At 45.7% G+C, this 13879-nt stretch overlaps 1 protein-coding gene across 1 annotated transcript in view; it reads right to left on the bottom strand.

Annotated features, from left to right (window-relative positions):
• The window catches only part of TRAPPC10 (trafficking protein particle complex subunit 10), a 78522-nt gene extending 68523 nt beyond the window's left edge, over window positions 1–9999 (bottom strand). Inside the window, exon 1 of the mRNA XM_054578871.1 lies at window positions 9775–9999. Within this exon, the coding sequence (XP_054434846.1) occupies window positions 9775–9841 (67 nt within the window). The 5' untranslated portion in view covers window positions 9842–9999. The remainder of the gene's footprint in view (window positions 1–9774) is intronic.
• Between the last annotated feature and the right edge of the window lie 3880 nt (window positions 10000–13879).

The following is a 13879-nucleotide window of genomic DNA, read 5'->3' as shown; positions in this document are numbered from 1 at the left end:
CCAAATGTCATCACACTGGGGGTTAGGGCTTTGACATGTGAGTGGGGGTTGGAGACATTCAGTCCATAACACATACATTTATGAATGAATTACATGCTGCCTAAGATTTTCTTTAAAATAATAAAGGATTAAGGGAACAAGGAATATATAGAAGCAAGATTGGCAAATTTACCCCATTGCTGAGGTTGGGAGATAGGTTTGTAAGGTTTCTTTATACTATTGTCTATTTTTGTACATAGTCGCAAGTTTCCATGATAAAAAGTTTGAAATGATACAATTCTCCCATTTCTCTCACCCTTTTCCTTCTTTATTCCACAGCACTTATCACATATTATATAATTTACTATTTATGAATATTGTGTATTTCCTCTCGCTAGAATGCAAGCTCTATGAGGGCTGGTGTCCTTGTTCACAAGTGTAACCCAAGCACCTCCAACAGTGCCTGGCAGGTAACAGATGCTGAGCACACATTCGCTGACTGGTAAATCTAGCCTGACTCCTTCATATTCTACACCAGACAACCCAGGGTCCCCCAAACACAGGATATCCTATAGCAGAAGTGGTGGGACTGGGCGTCAAAATACAAACTTAATTTTAGAGCATACTAAAAATTTCTAATGTGGCTAACTTAGTGCTTAGATTGCTAAACTAAAGGAAGTGATATTTTTATTTTTCTTAACTCCATAGGAAATGCTTTCTCTGAGGGCTAATTTTAGGGAAAGCACCCCTTCCATGTGAGCAAAGGGTGTCTGACTCCCAAACTACTTGGTAGAGTCATGATGGAGGGGAATCAGCTGCCCAGATGCAGCTGCGCGCTACACTACCCAACACCGAGGGACCTGGTCAGACCCAGTCTTCACCTCAAAATGACCTCTGACAGCCCTTCCTGCTATTCCGCTTGATGCGTAGAAATTTTCTAATGGACCCAGCCAAAATGCGCCATAACTGGCGAGCTACAGATTTAGTAAAAATTACTACCCAAAGGGGTAATCATTAGGTCCAAGGTTCTACCTAAAATTTCAGCTCTGAAATTGATGCCGTCACTTCTAAATGCTAAACAGATCTGTCAAAAATAAGAAAAATGTCCAACTATAAATACACCTTGTGGAGCCAAACTCCAAACCTGCTGTCAGTGTCTCTGAAATTTCTCTCCTCACTTTTCTAAAAATGTATCAAACAAAGACCTAAAACAACACTGAGGAAGGAATCAGCATGTACAACAATGTGCAAGAAGCCCAATGAAGGCATTTATTTCCGTAGGGGGAAAACAGAGGTTGCAGAAAAGGCTCATCTCTTTCTAGGAGATCATCCCATCTTGTGTCAGCTTCTGGAGCCCCATTTCCAGATGCCAAGGAAGAATTCCCTTGGTCAGGAGGAGAGTGAGGAAAAGCCTCCAGAGACAGAAGGAGTGGAAGAAGAACCCAAGGTACTCATTGGGTGCTGGCCTAGTCACCTGGCTGCCAGTGCAGATACTGTGCTTTAGGGATAAGGGGGCCCCCAAAAGATTTGTGCACGACCTAACACCCAGAACCTGTGAATGGGACTTTGCAAAAAGGGCCTCAGTGGATGTAATGAAGTTCCGGATCTCAAATGACATCATTCCAGATCATCTGGATGGGCTCTCAATGCCTAAGACGGAAGAGAAAACACAGAAGAACAGAAGGCCTTGCGAAGAGGCAGCAGAGGTCAGCAGGGTGCAGCTGAGAGCCCAGGGACACCAAGGGTTTCTGGGCGCTGGAAGAGGCAGGAAGGGTTCTCTCGTGGGGCCTTGGGAGGGCGTGCGGCCCTGCTGACACCTTGATTTTCAACTTCTGGCCTCGGCAAGTGTGAGAAAATATATTTCTGTTGTTTTAAGCCATCCAGTTTCAGATCATTTGTTACAGCAGCCCTGGAAAAAACTAATACATATGGTATAAAATACAAAAATGGAATGCACAATTTTTTTTCCTAGTGCTATTCCAGTTCATCTTCTAGACATGTTTTTTGCCTGTATCTCTTAAGTGTCAAAGTAAACACAGATGGAGAGGTAATTCTGAAGAGGTCCTATCACCAATAAACACAAAAAGAATCTCACTAATCATCAGGTGTGTGCACACCAAAACAATTACGATAACCTTCGGCTAGAAAGAGTTCTGAGATATGATATCAAAAACGCAATCCATAAGGGAAGAAAATTGATAACTAGACTTCATCAAAATTAAAAACATTTACACGTCAAAAGATAACATTAAGTTTAAAGAACCACCAAAGATTAAGAAAAAATATTTGCAAATCATCTATCTGAATAAAGAAAATGTATCCAGAAAATAGAATGAACTCTTTACTATCATTTATACAATGATAATCTAATTTAAAAATGGACAAAAAATTTGAATGAACATTTCACTGAAGAATATACAAATGGCTAATAAGAACAAGCAAAGATGCTCAACATCATTAATCATTAGGGAAATGCAGATTAAAACCAGTATCAGAGACCTCGTCATGTCCACTATGATGACTACAATAAAAAAGACAGCCAAGCACCAGCGCGGATCTGGGTAAACCGAACCCTCACGCACTGCTGATGCAAGCGGTAAGCAGTAGGCCCACTTTGGAAAATAATCTGACAGTTTCTTAAAAAGTTAGCCTATCATACAACATAACAATTCTGCTCCAAAGAACCTTTCCATGAAAAATGAAAATACAAGTCCACACATGCAAATATTCATTAGTCAAAAACTGGAAACAATTAGAATGTCTATCAACTCGTGAAAGGCTAATAAATAAGATGTGGTTCATCCATGCAATGAAATACTATTCAGCAATAAAAAAGGAAAAAATAATATTAAATGATGCAACATGGATGAACCTCAAAAACAGTGCATTGTGAAAGAATCCAAACACCAAGACTGTACATTACATGATTTTATTTCTACAAAATGTCTAGAAAACACAAGTTTATAGAGACAGAAAGCTGACTGGTGGCTACGTACGCCTGGAGGTGAAAGCAGGGATTAACTGCTAAGAAGTACAAGGGAACGTCTTGGGGTGATGGAGATGTTCTAAAACTGAATTACGGTGATAGCTGTTTAGAGTACAACTCTAAAAATAAACTAATAGTCAAAGAATTGTACACTTAGAATGGATACATTTTATAGTATAAGGTTTAAAGTTCAATAAACCTGTTTTTAAAATCTGAGGTTTTTTTCCCAATCCGTCAGACTGGCAAAAAAAAATTTAAATGACTCCATTCCGGTGCAGTAAATATATAACTTGGAGTAGTGCTTTTTCACAGCGTGGTTTGGATGTGGTTTTCAAAATTTAAACTGCTCTCACCTTCTGACCCAGCAATGGCACTCCTGGATCCCACTCTTTATCGTAAAAATTGTATTCCTGTTTTACTGATGAATTTTTTAAGGTTTAGAGTTTAGTTTTGAAAAGTTACAGACATTTTCTTTCAAGGCTTCATCCAAATGCCAGGGGTGACAGTCCCCCAACCAAAATGTCCACCTCAGGGGCTGAGTCAGCGGCCTGAGATGTTTTGGTTTGGTCGTAGTTAAGTTGCTATTGACCTGTAGTAAAGAAAGTGTATCTGAACACAACTCAGAGGTCCATTTCAGAGAACAGAGTCCCTAGCACACTAGTTAACTTTATTTCTTTTACTGGATTAACACATATTTCCTTGGTCAAAAACTCTAATCAGAAAATGTTCCAGTATCAAAAACAAACAAACAAAAAACTAAGCATATAGCAATTTGCCTAAAAACAAGTCTGCGTGATAAGAATTCAAACTCTCCAAACATTTTCTGCAAAGCTATCTTGTCTGCAATAAAAGTATGTATTTAAATAACTATATGCCGTCACAAGCTTCTAACTTATAGAAGTATCAAATGACACACAGCATTTTTTTATTAACTGAGCAGCTACTATATGCAAGCACTGTTCCAGGTCCTGGAAATATAGCCATCAACAAAACAGATGAAGTTCCTGCAATTCTGAACCTCACATTCTGGTTTGTAGGCCACCTGAGTTAGGAGTAGAAAAACAATAAACCAAAAGAAAACAAGTCTGTCAGGAGGCGCCAAGCCACGAAGACTGGATAAAGTCGCAGCAAGGCGAAACAGTACGTGGGGCAAAGGGGTAGCACCTAGGCAGCCACAAGAGGAAGGAAGGGACCCAATGAGGACCCGCAGAGCCACGCGGCCCTGCTGGAACAGGACCCCAAAGGCAGCTGTGGGGGCAGGCTGCGGCCAGGGAGCCTGTGCTGGGAGCCAGGGGTTGCACGTCAGGGAGGGTCTTGCTGCCCACAGGGAGGCCTGTGAATGTTCTGCCGGGAAGGTGGTCAGTCACTGGAGGGGTCTGAGCAGAGGAATGACATGCTGTGACTTCTCTTTTTGGAGGGATCTCCCTTAACCCCACAGAGAATTAGCTTCAAGGGGCTAAAATAGAAGCCAGGAGGCTGGCTGGTTGGCCACCGGTCCCGGGAGAGATGAAGACTGGCTTGGGTTTGGAGGAGCAGCAGCAAAGGCGGGGGGAGAAGTGGTGAATTCTAAGCAAATGTCAAAGATAAAAACTGTATTTGCTGATAGACTGAACGTCAGCCGTGAGAGAAAAAGAGGAGTCAGGAATGACTCCAAGCTCATCAATTTCTAATTTAAAAACCAAATAGTCTCTAAGCCTGAAATACTGTGAATACATTGAAAATTTACATTAAGAGTGGTTACAAAAGAAGGATTTTATTAGGAAAGAAGAAAGAAAAGACAGGAGGACAGGTAAGGTAAGGAGGAGAGAAGGCCACGAAGACTGTGAGGCTAGTCCAGCAGGAGGCTGCTCAGAAAGAGGAGTGTCTGTAACTTACGGGGTCAAAACAGGCCTCCGCAGGACATGCTGCTTTGGCGCGTGGATTATTCTGACATGAAGGCAATAGAGACCCTGTGGGTTCGAGAGAAACTTTTACTCCTCCTTTTATTTAAATTAGGGGCCTTGCCCACAATAAGAGTGATCACCAGAAATAACATTCTGTGCCCTCCCCACGGAGCAGGGCGCACTTCTAATCACTAGACACCTGCTCTCCTGCCGTCCTGCCGTGGCCCTCTCCCCCTCGGCAGCCGCAGGTGCCTTGCCTCATCCTTAGCTGAGAATGTCACACAGCCCCCGTTTCCCACATCTGTCCCTGACCCTCTCACGCATGTGGGGTCTACGGCGCTCTCATATATGTGGGGTTCCCATACAAACATTTGTAATTAAATTTGGCTGTTTTCTCTAGTTATTCTGTCTCACATCTACTGATTTTTAGACCAGCCAGAAGAACCTATAAGGGTAGAGATAAAGTTCCTCCTCTCCAAGAGTACTTAAAGCTATGCAGTCTTTCCGCCACCCTTGGTCTGTCATCTGGATCTGACGTCACCAGGTGAGAGCAGAGGGAACAGAAAATCTGCAAGTGATCCCTCGTGAGGCCACACACACGAAACTGTGCAATTCATACGAAAAGGCACTCTGTCAAGAGGCAAAAACATTTTTTAGACAAAAAAATTCTTTAGCAAGTCACTTGCATCTCCAATGAAAGATGACCAACGCAGCCTTTCCTGTCTCACTGAGCAGACCACACCGGCACATCGGCTCCTTTCTAGCAACGACTGGCTTCGGTGTGGGGTCTGCCATGCTGGATTACTTTAGAGAGCCATGAGCTCTTTAAAAAATCAGACCTTTGAGTTTCATTTGCATACACCAGATTTTTCTCTACTAGAAACTCTTCAGAAACACATCCTGCAAATCAGGTGTGTGAACTGAAGTTCAAATAGACAAGGAAGCTCTTCACTTCTAAATTATCAGCTCAGATCCACCCTAGAGTCAGGGTAATGCATGCAAAACACGGGTTCCAGGCTCCGTATCCAGTGCCGCAGGGCACCAGCCAGCCCCGCCAGAGGCCCCACGTACATGAGGAAACCCCACTCATGCAGGGGAGTTGCACGGAGATGCAGCAAACCCTACTTCAGGTATTCAGTTTCAAAATTAGATCACGGCACAGTCCTGTCAATGACGTCATGATCATCACAAAACAGGGTAGTTGCTGTGATAAAAGTACCACAAAAAATATATATCTCAAAGAGGGCAGCAGTGCCCACTCTGACTCGCGGGAGAGGGGAGTTGTGCAGTGCCCGAGAGGGGAAACCGCCCCACTAATATGTTAATGTGGGTACCTAAGAATGAAACAAACATCTTTCTTCCAATTACGTGTATTTTTTTTTCAAATAGCTACTGTAAGGACATAACATTTCATAAAATTATTTGGACCTAACTACTTAATAAATGGAATTATTAGGTATTCTTTTTGGCCTACAGGTGCCAGGGAAAAGTTACTGGGACACTAAAGCCATCGTGAACGGAGAAAGTTTAGGAATCTCTCCTTAGCCGCTGTTTTTGCATATTGATCCCTCCTCTGAGTGCTTCACAATATTCATACTTTTAAATCCACATCCCCCTATTGGATTGGTACTATCACTGTCCCAAGTTCACAGGTGAGGACGAGATTACAGAACTCTCTAGGTCACACATTTAAGACCTAACTGTTTCTAACCACACATGTAGAAATGACATATAAAGCAAGGCAAGCACGTTTGGCAGTGCCCTCAGCCCCTGCCCCCCAAGCACGCTCCCTGGAACTGAGCTTTCCTAAGGGGAATGGCTTCTCCCACTTCTCAGCGGCTGATCTGCTATTGACCTAAGAATCCAATATGGACCAAGATTTGCATTTACGTATATCGATTTTTTTAAAAAGATATTATCAGTTATTTTTCTGGTAATGAAACGGAGATAGTGGTTAAGTCACAAGCACCATACTTTCAGGATTGGTGGAAAACTGCAATATGCAAATTTTAAAACTTTAACCTACAAGGGGGAAAAATACAAACTCCAACCAGGTACGAAGCATTACAGATCTGCTCATTTTTGTTGCCTTTTTCCCCCCTTTCAAAATTTGTAATATCAGATCTAGAACCCCAAAAACAGAGATTCCGAAAAATGAAATAGGCAATATTAAAATGTGACAGGTGAAAACAGATCCTTTGGATAGGGTGTCGTTATTTTTCAGATACTATACAATCCCATATTGATAGTATGTGCCATTCGAGGAATGATACCAGCAGTGAACAAAGCAACAGCACAGATCAGTGGGATGAAAATAACTCTGTCTACAAATGAGAGAGCTGGGAAAGGAACACCTCTCTCCTAACACAACCTTGGACCAGAAACCTAAGTCTTTATTCTAAAGCAGAAAATTGACCCAGTGGTTGGAAAAAAAAAAAAAAAAACTAAGCTAAAACTTAAATTTGGATCAAATGGATCTGCTGGATTTGTTTCAGTTTTACTGTGCATTTTTCATGATTAATAAATTATATAATAGGTATTCAAACTGCTACGATTAGGTAATTCATCACTCCATGCCCTCAGGTTGTTAGTACCACTGCTGTTCATCCAGCACCCCTGTCAGGTACCTTTCAGATGCCAACTCCAGTATTCTCAAGCTTACCTGTCCTTGGGCCTCAGCAGGCCCCCCGCGGAGGCTGTCGCTGCAGCAGAGGCCAGCAGGCAGCAGCTTCCAAAACTTATAATAACAGACCGAAGGTCATTAAAACTTGTAGGCAGCCTCAGAATATTAAAGTAATCCAGCAAGGTTTTCAAGCAATAATGAATTCTATGCACCCCTAGTCTCAGGGGACTTCCCATTCTTCTCATGGTCACATATAAACATTTCCTGAATTTCCCTAAACCAGTTACATTCTACATTCTTCTCAAAAAGATCTACGCAATATTCATTTTCACTTAAGTAAAATGTTCTAAATTCTTTGAAAAAAATTGAAAACAAGCATACACTCTCCTTTCATTTTAAAATGAACACAGCCTCATAAGGCCAACGGCTAGGCAAGTATTCAAGGAGAAGACACAACTGGACTTTTGAGAGCAAAAATGCTGCATACTAAGAAAACAATATATGTAATATCAAAAAATGTGAAGGCTCTGGATGGATTTTTCAAAGCAGTTTTCCTGCTACCTTTGCACTGCCTAGACTAGCTCCTCCCTCCAAGAGTGTGGGGCGGAAAGAATGGAACAAGGTGAAGTATGAAATGAAAGCAGGGCAAGCGCCACCAAGAGCTTCAGCCCCAGAGACACTAAAATGTCCTTTCAAGGCTGAACTATGAAGGCAGCCTTTCAAAAAGTTTAAAAATCTTTTAACTTTTAAAGGGATCTTTCTCACTTTTCACCAACTTCCCCTGAAACTTCACTGCAGCCTATGCACACAGATCCCGTCCCTGCAGACAGGGCTTAGGGGGAAACCTCCACCAAGACAACAAATCTGTGGGAAAGGGAACAGTCCCGCAGCTCCCTGGCTCGCACGTGTGCACGAATCCACGCATTAACGCAGCTCTCAGACTCCTGGTCACACGGGACACACCAGAGCTCTAGGAACATCTGGGAAACCAGACTGACACAACACATACAGAAGCACATTGCTCTAAAAAGGTAAGTTAGGGGACATGAGCTGTCATTAGATGCGTGGGTGCCCCTACACGTGATACCTCTGGAGAGAAGTCTTAGGGGACCTCCCCCCAAGGAGACAGCAAGGCACGCCCTGCCCCTGAGGACTCAGACAGCACCTGGGAATGGGAGGGCCTGAAGGTCAAGGGCACACACCTGTCCTCTCCGACTCCTGGTGCAGTCCTGAGTTAGACTTGGAGTTACAGGTATTGGGCAGGGGCGGGGCAGCGGGGGAGGACACAGACGACAGCTACTGCTGAACCATGCCGGTCTCCAAATTTAGATGAAACCATCCATTCCCATAAGAAAGTTTACCATCTAAAGATGAAGCAGCCAACAAACTTTAAATACACAGTTTCTCGGGGATCTGACAAGAAGGGGCACACAAGGAGTCCACTAATCAGAAAAAAAATTAAAAAGGGAGAAAGAGAGAGAGAGACACCCATAGTCTTCCACGGCCCGACCGCCCAGATTTTGCTGTAGGCAGCGCTCCCTTTCCCCACATGGAAGGCCTTCCGAGACACTCTGCAAATCACCTAAACGTCAGCCAACAGTTCAACCTACCGGCGTTTTTTAAAGTATTCAAGTCTACAGTTACGGCCGTAAAGGCGCCGGTCTACTTGCCTGGAGTGCGCGTCCAAGAGCCGGGCTCACCCAACCTCTGCGGTCGCAGCTGTGAAATGGGTTTCTCCCCTGCACAGCAGGAGGGCAGGCGCGGGCCTGCCGCGCCCGGTGCCGGACCGCCCGTGCAAGCGCAGACTGCCCCGGCTCTGACCGACTACCCGCGCCGTTCACCATTTAACACTTTGCTGAAGTACAAACTCGCGTCTCCTAACATGATAAACGCCCGCAAACTTCATCCACGCTCCCCAGCCTGCGAGCCACGAGGGCCCTCCCCGGGGTCGGGGAGCGGAGTGACCGGGAGGACAACACGACCCCCAGCAGGGAGGGACGGTGCCCTCCGGTCGGAGGGCCGGCGCCCGAGCCCAGGAACTGGACGGGGGCACGGCAGGGCCCCCAACCTCGCCCTCCGTTCGGAGCACGCCCTGCCCCGGGCGCTGTCAAAGTGCAAGGAAACGGTCCGGGACGACGTCTCCTGCGGGGTCGGAGGTCGTCCGCGGGGACCCCGCCGCCGCCCCAGCCACACCTCCGTCCAGGAAGCGGCCCAGGCCTTAGCGCGGGGGTCAAGGGGCCGGCGAGCATGGGCCGGGCTGCCAGCAACGGCCGCCGCCCCCTCCCGCGCCGACGGGCACTCACAGGTGACGATGGGCTTGTTCTCCATGGTGTAGATCACCGGCGGCAGCGGCTCCTCAGGGGCGTCCATGGGCGTCCGGCGTCACCGGCCCGGCCCCCCGCGCCCCATGGGCAGCCCCGAGGCCGCACCCGGCCAGCCCCAGCCTGAGCGGCACCCCCGGCCGCAACAGCGACGCCTGCCCGGCCGCGGGAGGAAGCTCCCCAGCCGGCCGCCTGCAGCTGCCGGCCGCATCCACTTCCGGTACCGGCACTGCCGCGGTACCGCTTCCGGGACGCCCGTCTTAAAGGGGAGGGCTTCCCGCCCGAGCGAGCGTTGTCCTCCGACCGAAAGGTGGCCCGGCGGCTCGGCGTGCTGAGTGGGAAGGCGGGCTGTCGGCAATTGTGCGGAGCTGTACTGGGTGCACGGCTGGCAGCCGTCCCCCGGACCGGCGTCTCCCTTCGGCAGACCGGGCACCTGGCCTCCCGGAGCGGAGGGTGCACCGCGGGGCTCCCACGACATCGTTCCTCCCGGAGTGTACGACGCCCAGGGTGGGTGCATGTGGCCTCGAGGGCCTTCTCCACCGCCACGCCCCGTACCTGGTGCTGTCCCCGACCCACCACGGAGTTTCCACAGGCGGCAGCTACGGGAGGTGGGGGTCACTGACAGCATGTGGACAGGGACACAACCTCAGGGGCCAAGGACAAGGGCCCGTGGACTCGGGGACGACCCTGGCTGGGAGAAGATGTCACTGGTCATGACGTGTGAACACAGGCATGACCCTGGAGTCACTGATGGCACGTGAACAGGGGTGACCCTGGGGGTCACTGACAATGACTTGTAGACACAGGCAATTTCTCATCGTGTGGGCTTGCGGGTAAACTAGCCTTGTTATTTTCACCCTATACTGGAGGCCTCAGGCCGAATCAGTTAAGACACTGGATTAATTCCCTCCACTGGGCTGAATGGCAGTTAGCCCTTGCAAAACCCTCTGTCTTGTGTTTTCTTGTTACACTGGTCTTATGAAGTAATACTGCCATAAAGTACAACAAGATTACTATCTTCTCGTTCCAACCACAAACTCTACAGCACCCCAGTGATCCCTCCAAGCTCACCTCCAAGGCCAACTTGCCACAAATCCTTCCATCACTGGAATGAACCGCCTCTGAGTTTCCACAGCACATTGGAAACTCCTGTTGGCCCTCCCTTCCTGTGTCCCTGACACTGAAAATTCTGACTTTGGGGACTATGCCTTTTACATGTGTCTCCAGCCCACCCCACCCCACCCCACCCCCATGCCAACCCAGTTCCACAGGGCCTTCATGGCGTAGGCAGTGGTACATATTCGGGGAATGCCACAAAGCGGAACCTTACTTTTAACTGCATATAAGTTTCTTCTGTAAGGAAAGTACGCTTAGGGTAACTTTTGCAAATGAAATAAAGTAAATGTACCTGTGAAATAGTCTGAGTGTGAATGCAGCCACTAAGTGTGTGAGGATAGTGCAGCACAGTGCACCGTAGCCAGGCGGGGAGGCAAAGATCAGAGGTAGGGTGGCTGGAACCCGGGCGGCAGGCCAAGCCTCGGGAAGAAGGGGCTCGGCAGGAGTGAAGAGCCAGCGTCTGTGGGGGGGTCCCTGTAAGCCCTTGGCTTCTGCTGGGCTCCGCATGTATAGGATGAGCCTCCATGTGGCTTACCAGGAAGAGGCTGTTACACAGCTGATAATGGCACAAAGACCAGAGGTCATGCAGAGCTGCAGAAAAGACCTCACTGATACCTCATGAACACCCAGTTCAATAGGGACACTCCACTGAGTACCACATGCCCAGAGGCCAGCCAACTTTATCCTTCAAGGCCCAGATAAGTATTTTAGGCTGTAAGGCTATGTACAGTTTCTATCACACATTTTTTTTGTGTGTGTTTTTTAAAAATAGTTATTTAAAAATATAAAAACTACCCTAGCCAGCTGGCTCAGTTGATTGAAGTGTTGTCCTGTACACCAAAAGTTTGTGGGTTCAGTTCCTGGTCAGGGCACATACGTAGGTTATGGGTTCGATCCCCAGTCTAAGCATGTACAGGAGGCAACCAGGTGATGTTTCTCACATGGTGGGGGTGGGGGTGTTGTGTGTGTCTCCCTCTCCCCTCTTACTCTCTCCAAAAACCAATAAAAACATATCCTCAGGTGAATATTAAATATGTATTTTTATATAAACTATCTTAGCTCAAAGGCCATACAAAAACAGGCCATGGCCAAGAGTGGCCTGTGAACCATTTCTATCCCCTGCCCTAAAAGAAGGCCTATGCTAGACCTACCTTAACAAAATGTGAAGCAAAGCCTTGACAAGTGCAGCAAGAGAGATTTGAACATTGAATCCTGCCAAGTAGGGGACACCTAGGACATTTCTCAGGTCCAGCCTAACAAAGGGTAAAACCAAGCCTATACAATGTCAAGGTCATAATGACAGTAATTGAACTGCCAGATACTACAAATGTCAGGACTCTCCGGCAGAAGATGATCCAGAGTCTCTACAACTTATAATTTACCAATGTCCAATATACACGAAAAAATGTACTAGACATGCAAAAACCAGGAAGTATAAACCATAGTCAAGAAAAAAAAAGTAGTCAATAGAAACCAACTCCCAGATAGCCCAGATGTTGTATTTACAGATAAACTATAAAGCAGTATATATATATAATATATATATAATATATATCTCCAAAGAATTAAATTAAAATATGGTTTTAATCAGTAAAGAGAAAGGGACTCACTGCAGAGTTGATAGCAAGCATGAAAAAGAATGGAAATTCTAGAGCTGAAAAATACAACTGAGATGAAAATGTTATTGCATTGGCTTAATAGTCCATTGGAAGTAGGAGGAGTGGTGATTTTAGAGACAGATCGATACAAGTTATTCAATCTGAGAAAGAGAAAGAGGATTGAAGAAAAATGAGCAGAGCCTTAGAGATCTATGGGACAATATAAAGGGCCCTAGCATCATGTCACAAGAGTCTCAGAAGGAGAAGAGATTTAAAATAGTGCAGAGATTTTATTTGAAAAAATAATGGCCAAAGTTCACAAATTCATGAAAAAGATTGATTTATAGGTCAAGAAACTGAGCAAAACCTCAGAATTCATACAAATAAAAACACACGCAGGCACCTCACAGTCAAAGTGTTAAAGACCGTAAAGAGACAATCTTGAAAGCCACCTACCGAGAAAGACACGTTGCCTTCAAGACAATGGTGATAAGAATTTCCATTGTCTTCTCATCAGACTCAATGTAAACCAGAAAACAGTGGTATCGACCAGTGAAGTGCTGAATTTTAAAAACTTACCCAAACTCTATGTCCAGAAAAAATACTCTAAAAAATAAGGGCAGATAAAGATATTTTCAGATAAAGTTGGGAGAATCTGTGGCCAGCAGGCAGGTACTACAAGAAATGCTAAAGGATGTTCTTCAGAGTGGAAAGAAACGGTGCTGGATGGAAACTTGGACACATAAGGAGGAGAGGACGGCCCTGCAAGCCATCGGCAAGGCGGTACATGTAGCTGTTAGGCGTTTTTGTCCCCCTGATTTCCTCAAGAGACAAACATACCTAATAAGTTTGTGTGATGGTCTAAAATGTATGTATGAGATATAACAACGATGGCACAGAGGATGGCATGGGCAGAGGACTCGCACATTTGGGAGTTTGCTGTACTTGTGAAGTGGGAACTTTCGGGTGTAAAGTGAGAAGCGAGCAATGAGAAGCCTTGTGTACAGAGAAGACTGAAGTAATACAATACTGACTCAAAATACAATTTAATATAAAGATATCCATTCCTAGAGGAAAACGACAAAAAATAAATAAAATTTTAAGGGTTTGGCTAAGATGCCAGTAGATGTAAAATGGAAAAAAATATAAAACATCTGATTAATCCGAAAGAAGATGGGAAAGGAACAACAGACAAATGAAAAGCGGAGCAGATCACTGAAATGGCCAGTCATCACGTGAAAAGAGGCTCAACAACCAGTGGATACCAAAGAAATGCAAATTAAAGTGACAGCAACATCTCACTTCCCATCTCCTCACATAGCTAAGATAATTTTTTTTAAATCTGACAATACCAAATGTAGGCTCCAAGCTCA

This window comes from Pteronotus mesoamericanus, unplaced genomic scaffold (assembly GCF_021234165.1).
Source record: "Pteronotus mesoamericanus isolate MK-2021 breed Mesoamerican mustached bat unplaced genomic scaffold, CSHL_Meso_final contig_116, whole genome shotgun sequence".
Lineage (NCBI taxonomy): Eukaryota > Metazoa > Chordata > Mammalia > Chiroptera > Mormoopidae > Pteronotus > Pteronotus mesoamericanus.
Note: the sequence above shows the minus strand (reverse complement) of the source record. Positions and strands in the feature narration are given on the sequence as shown.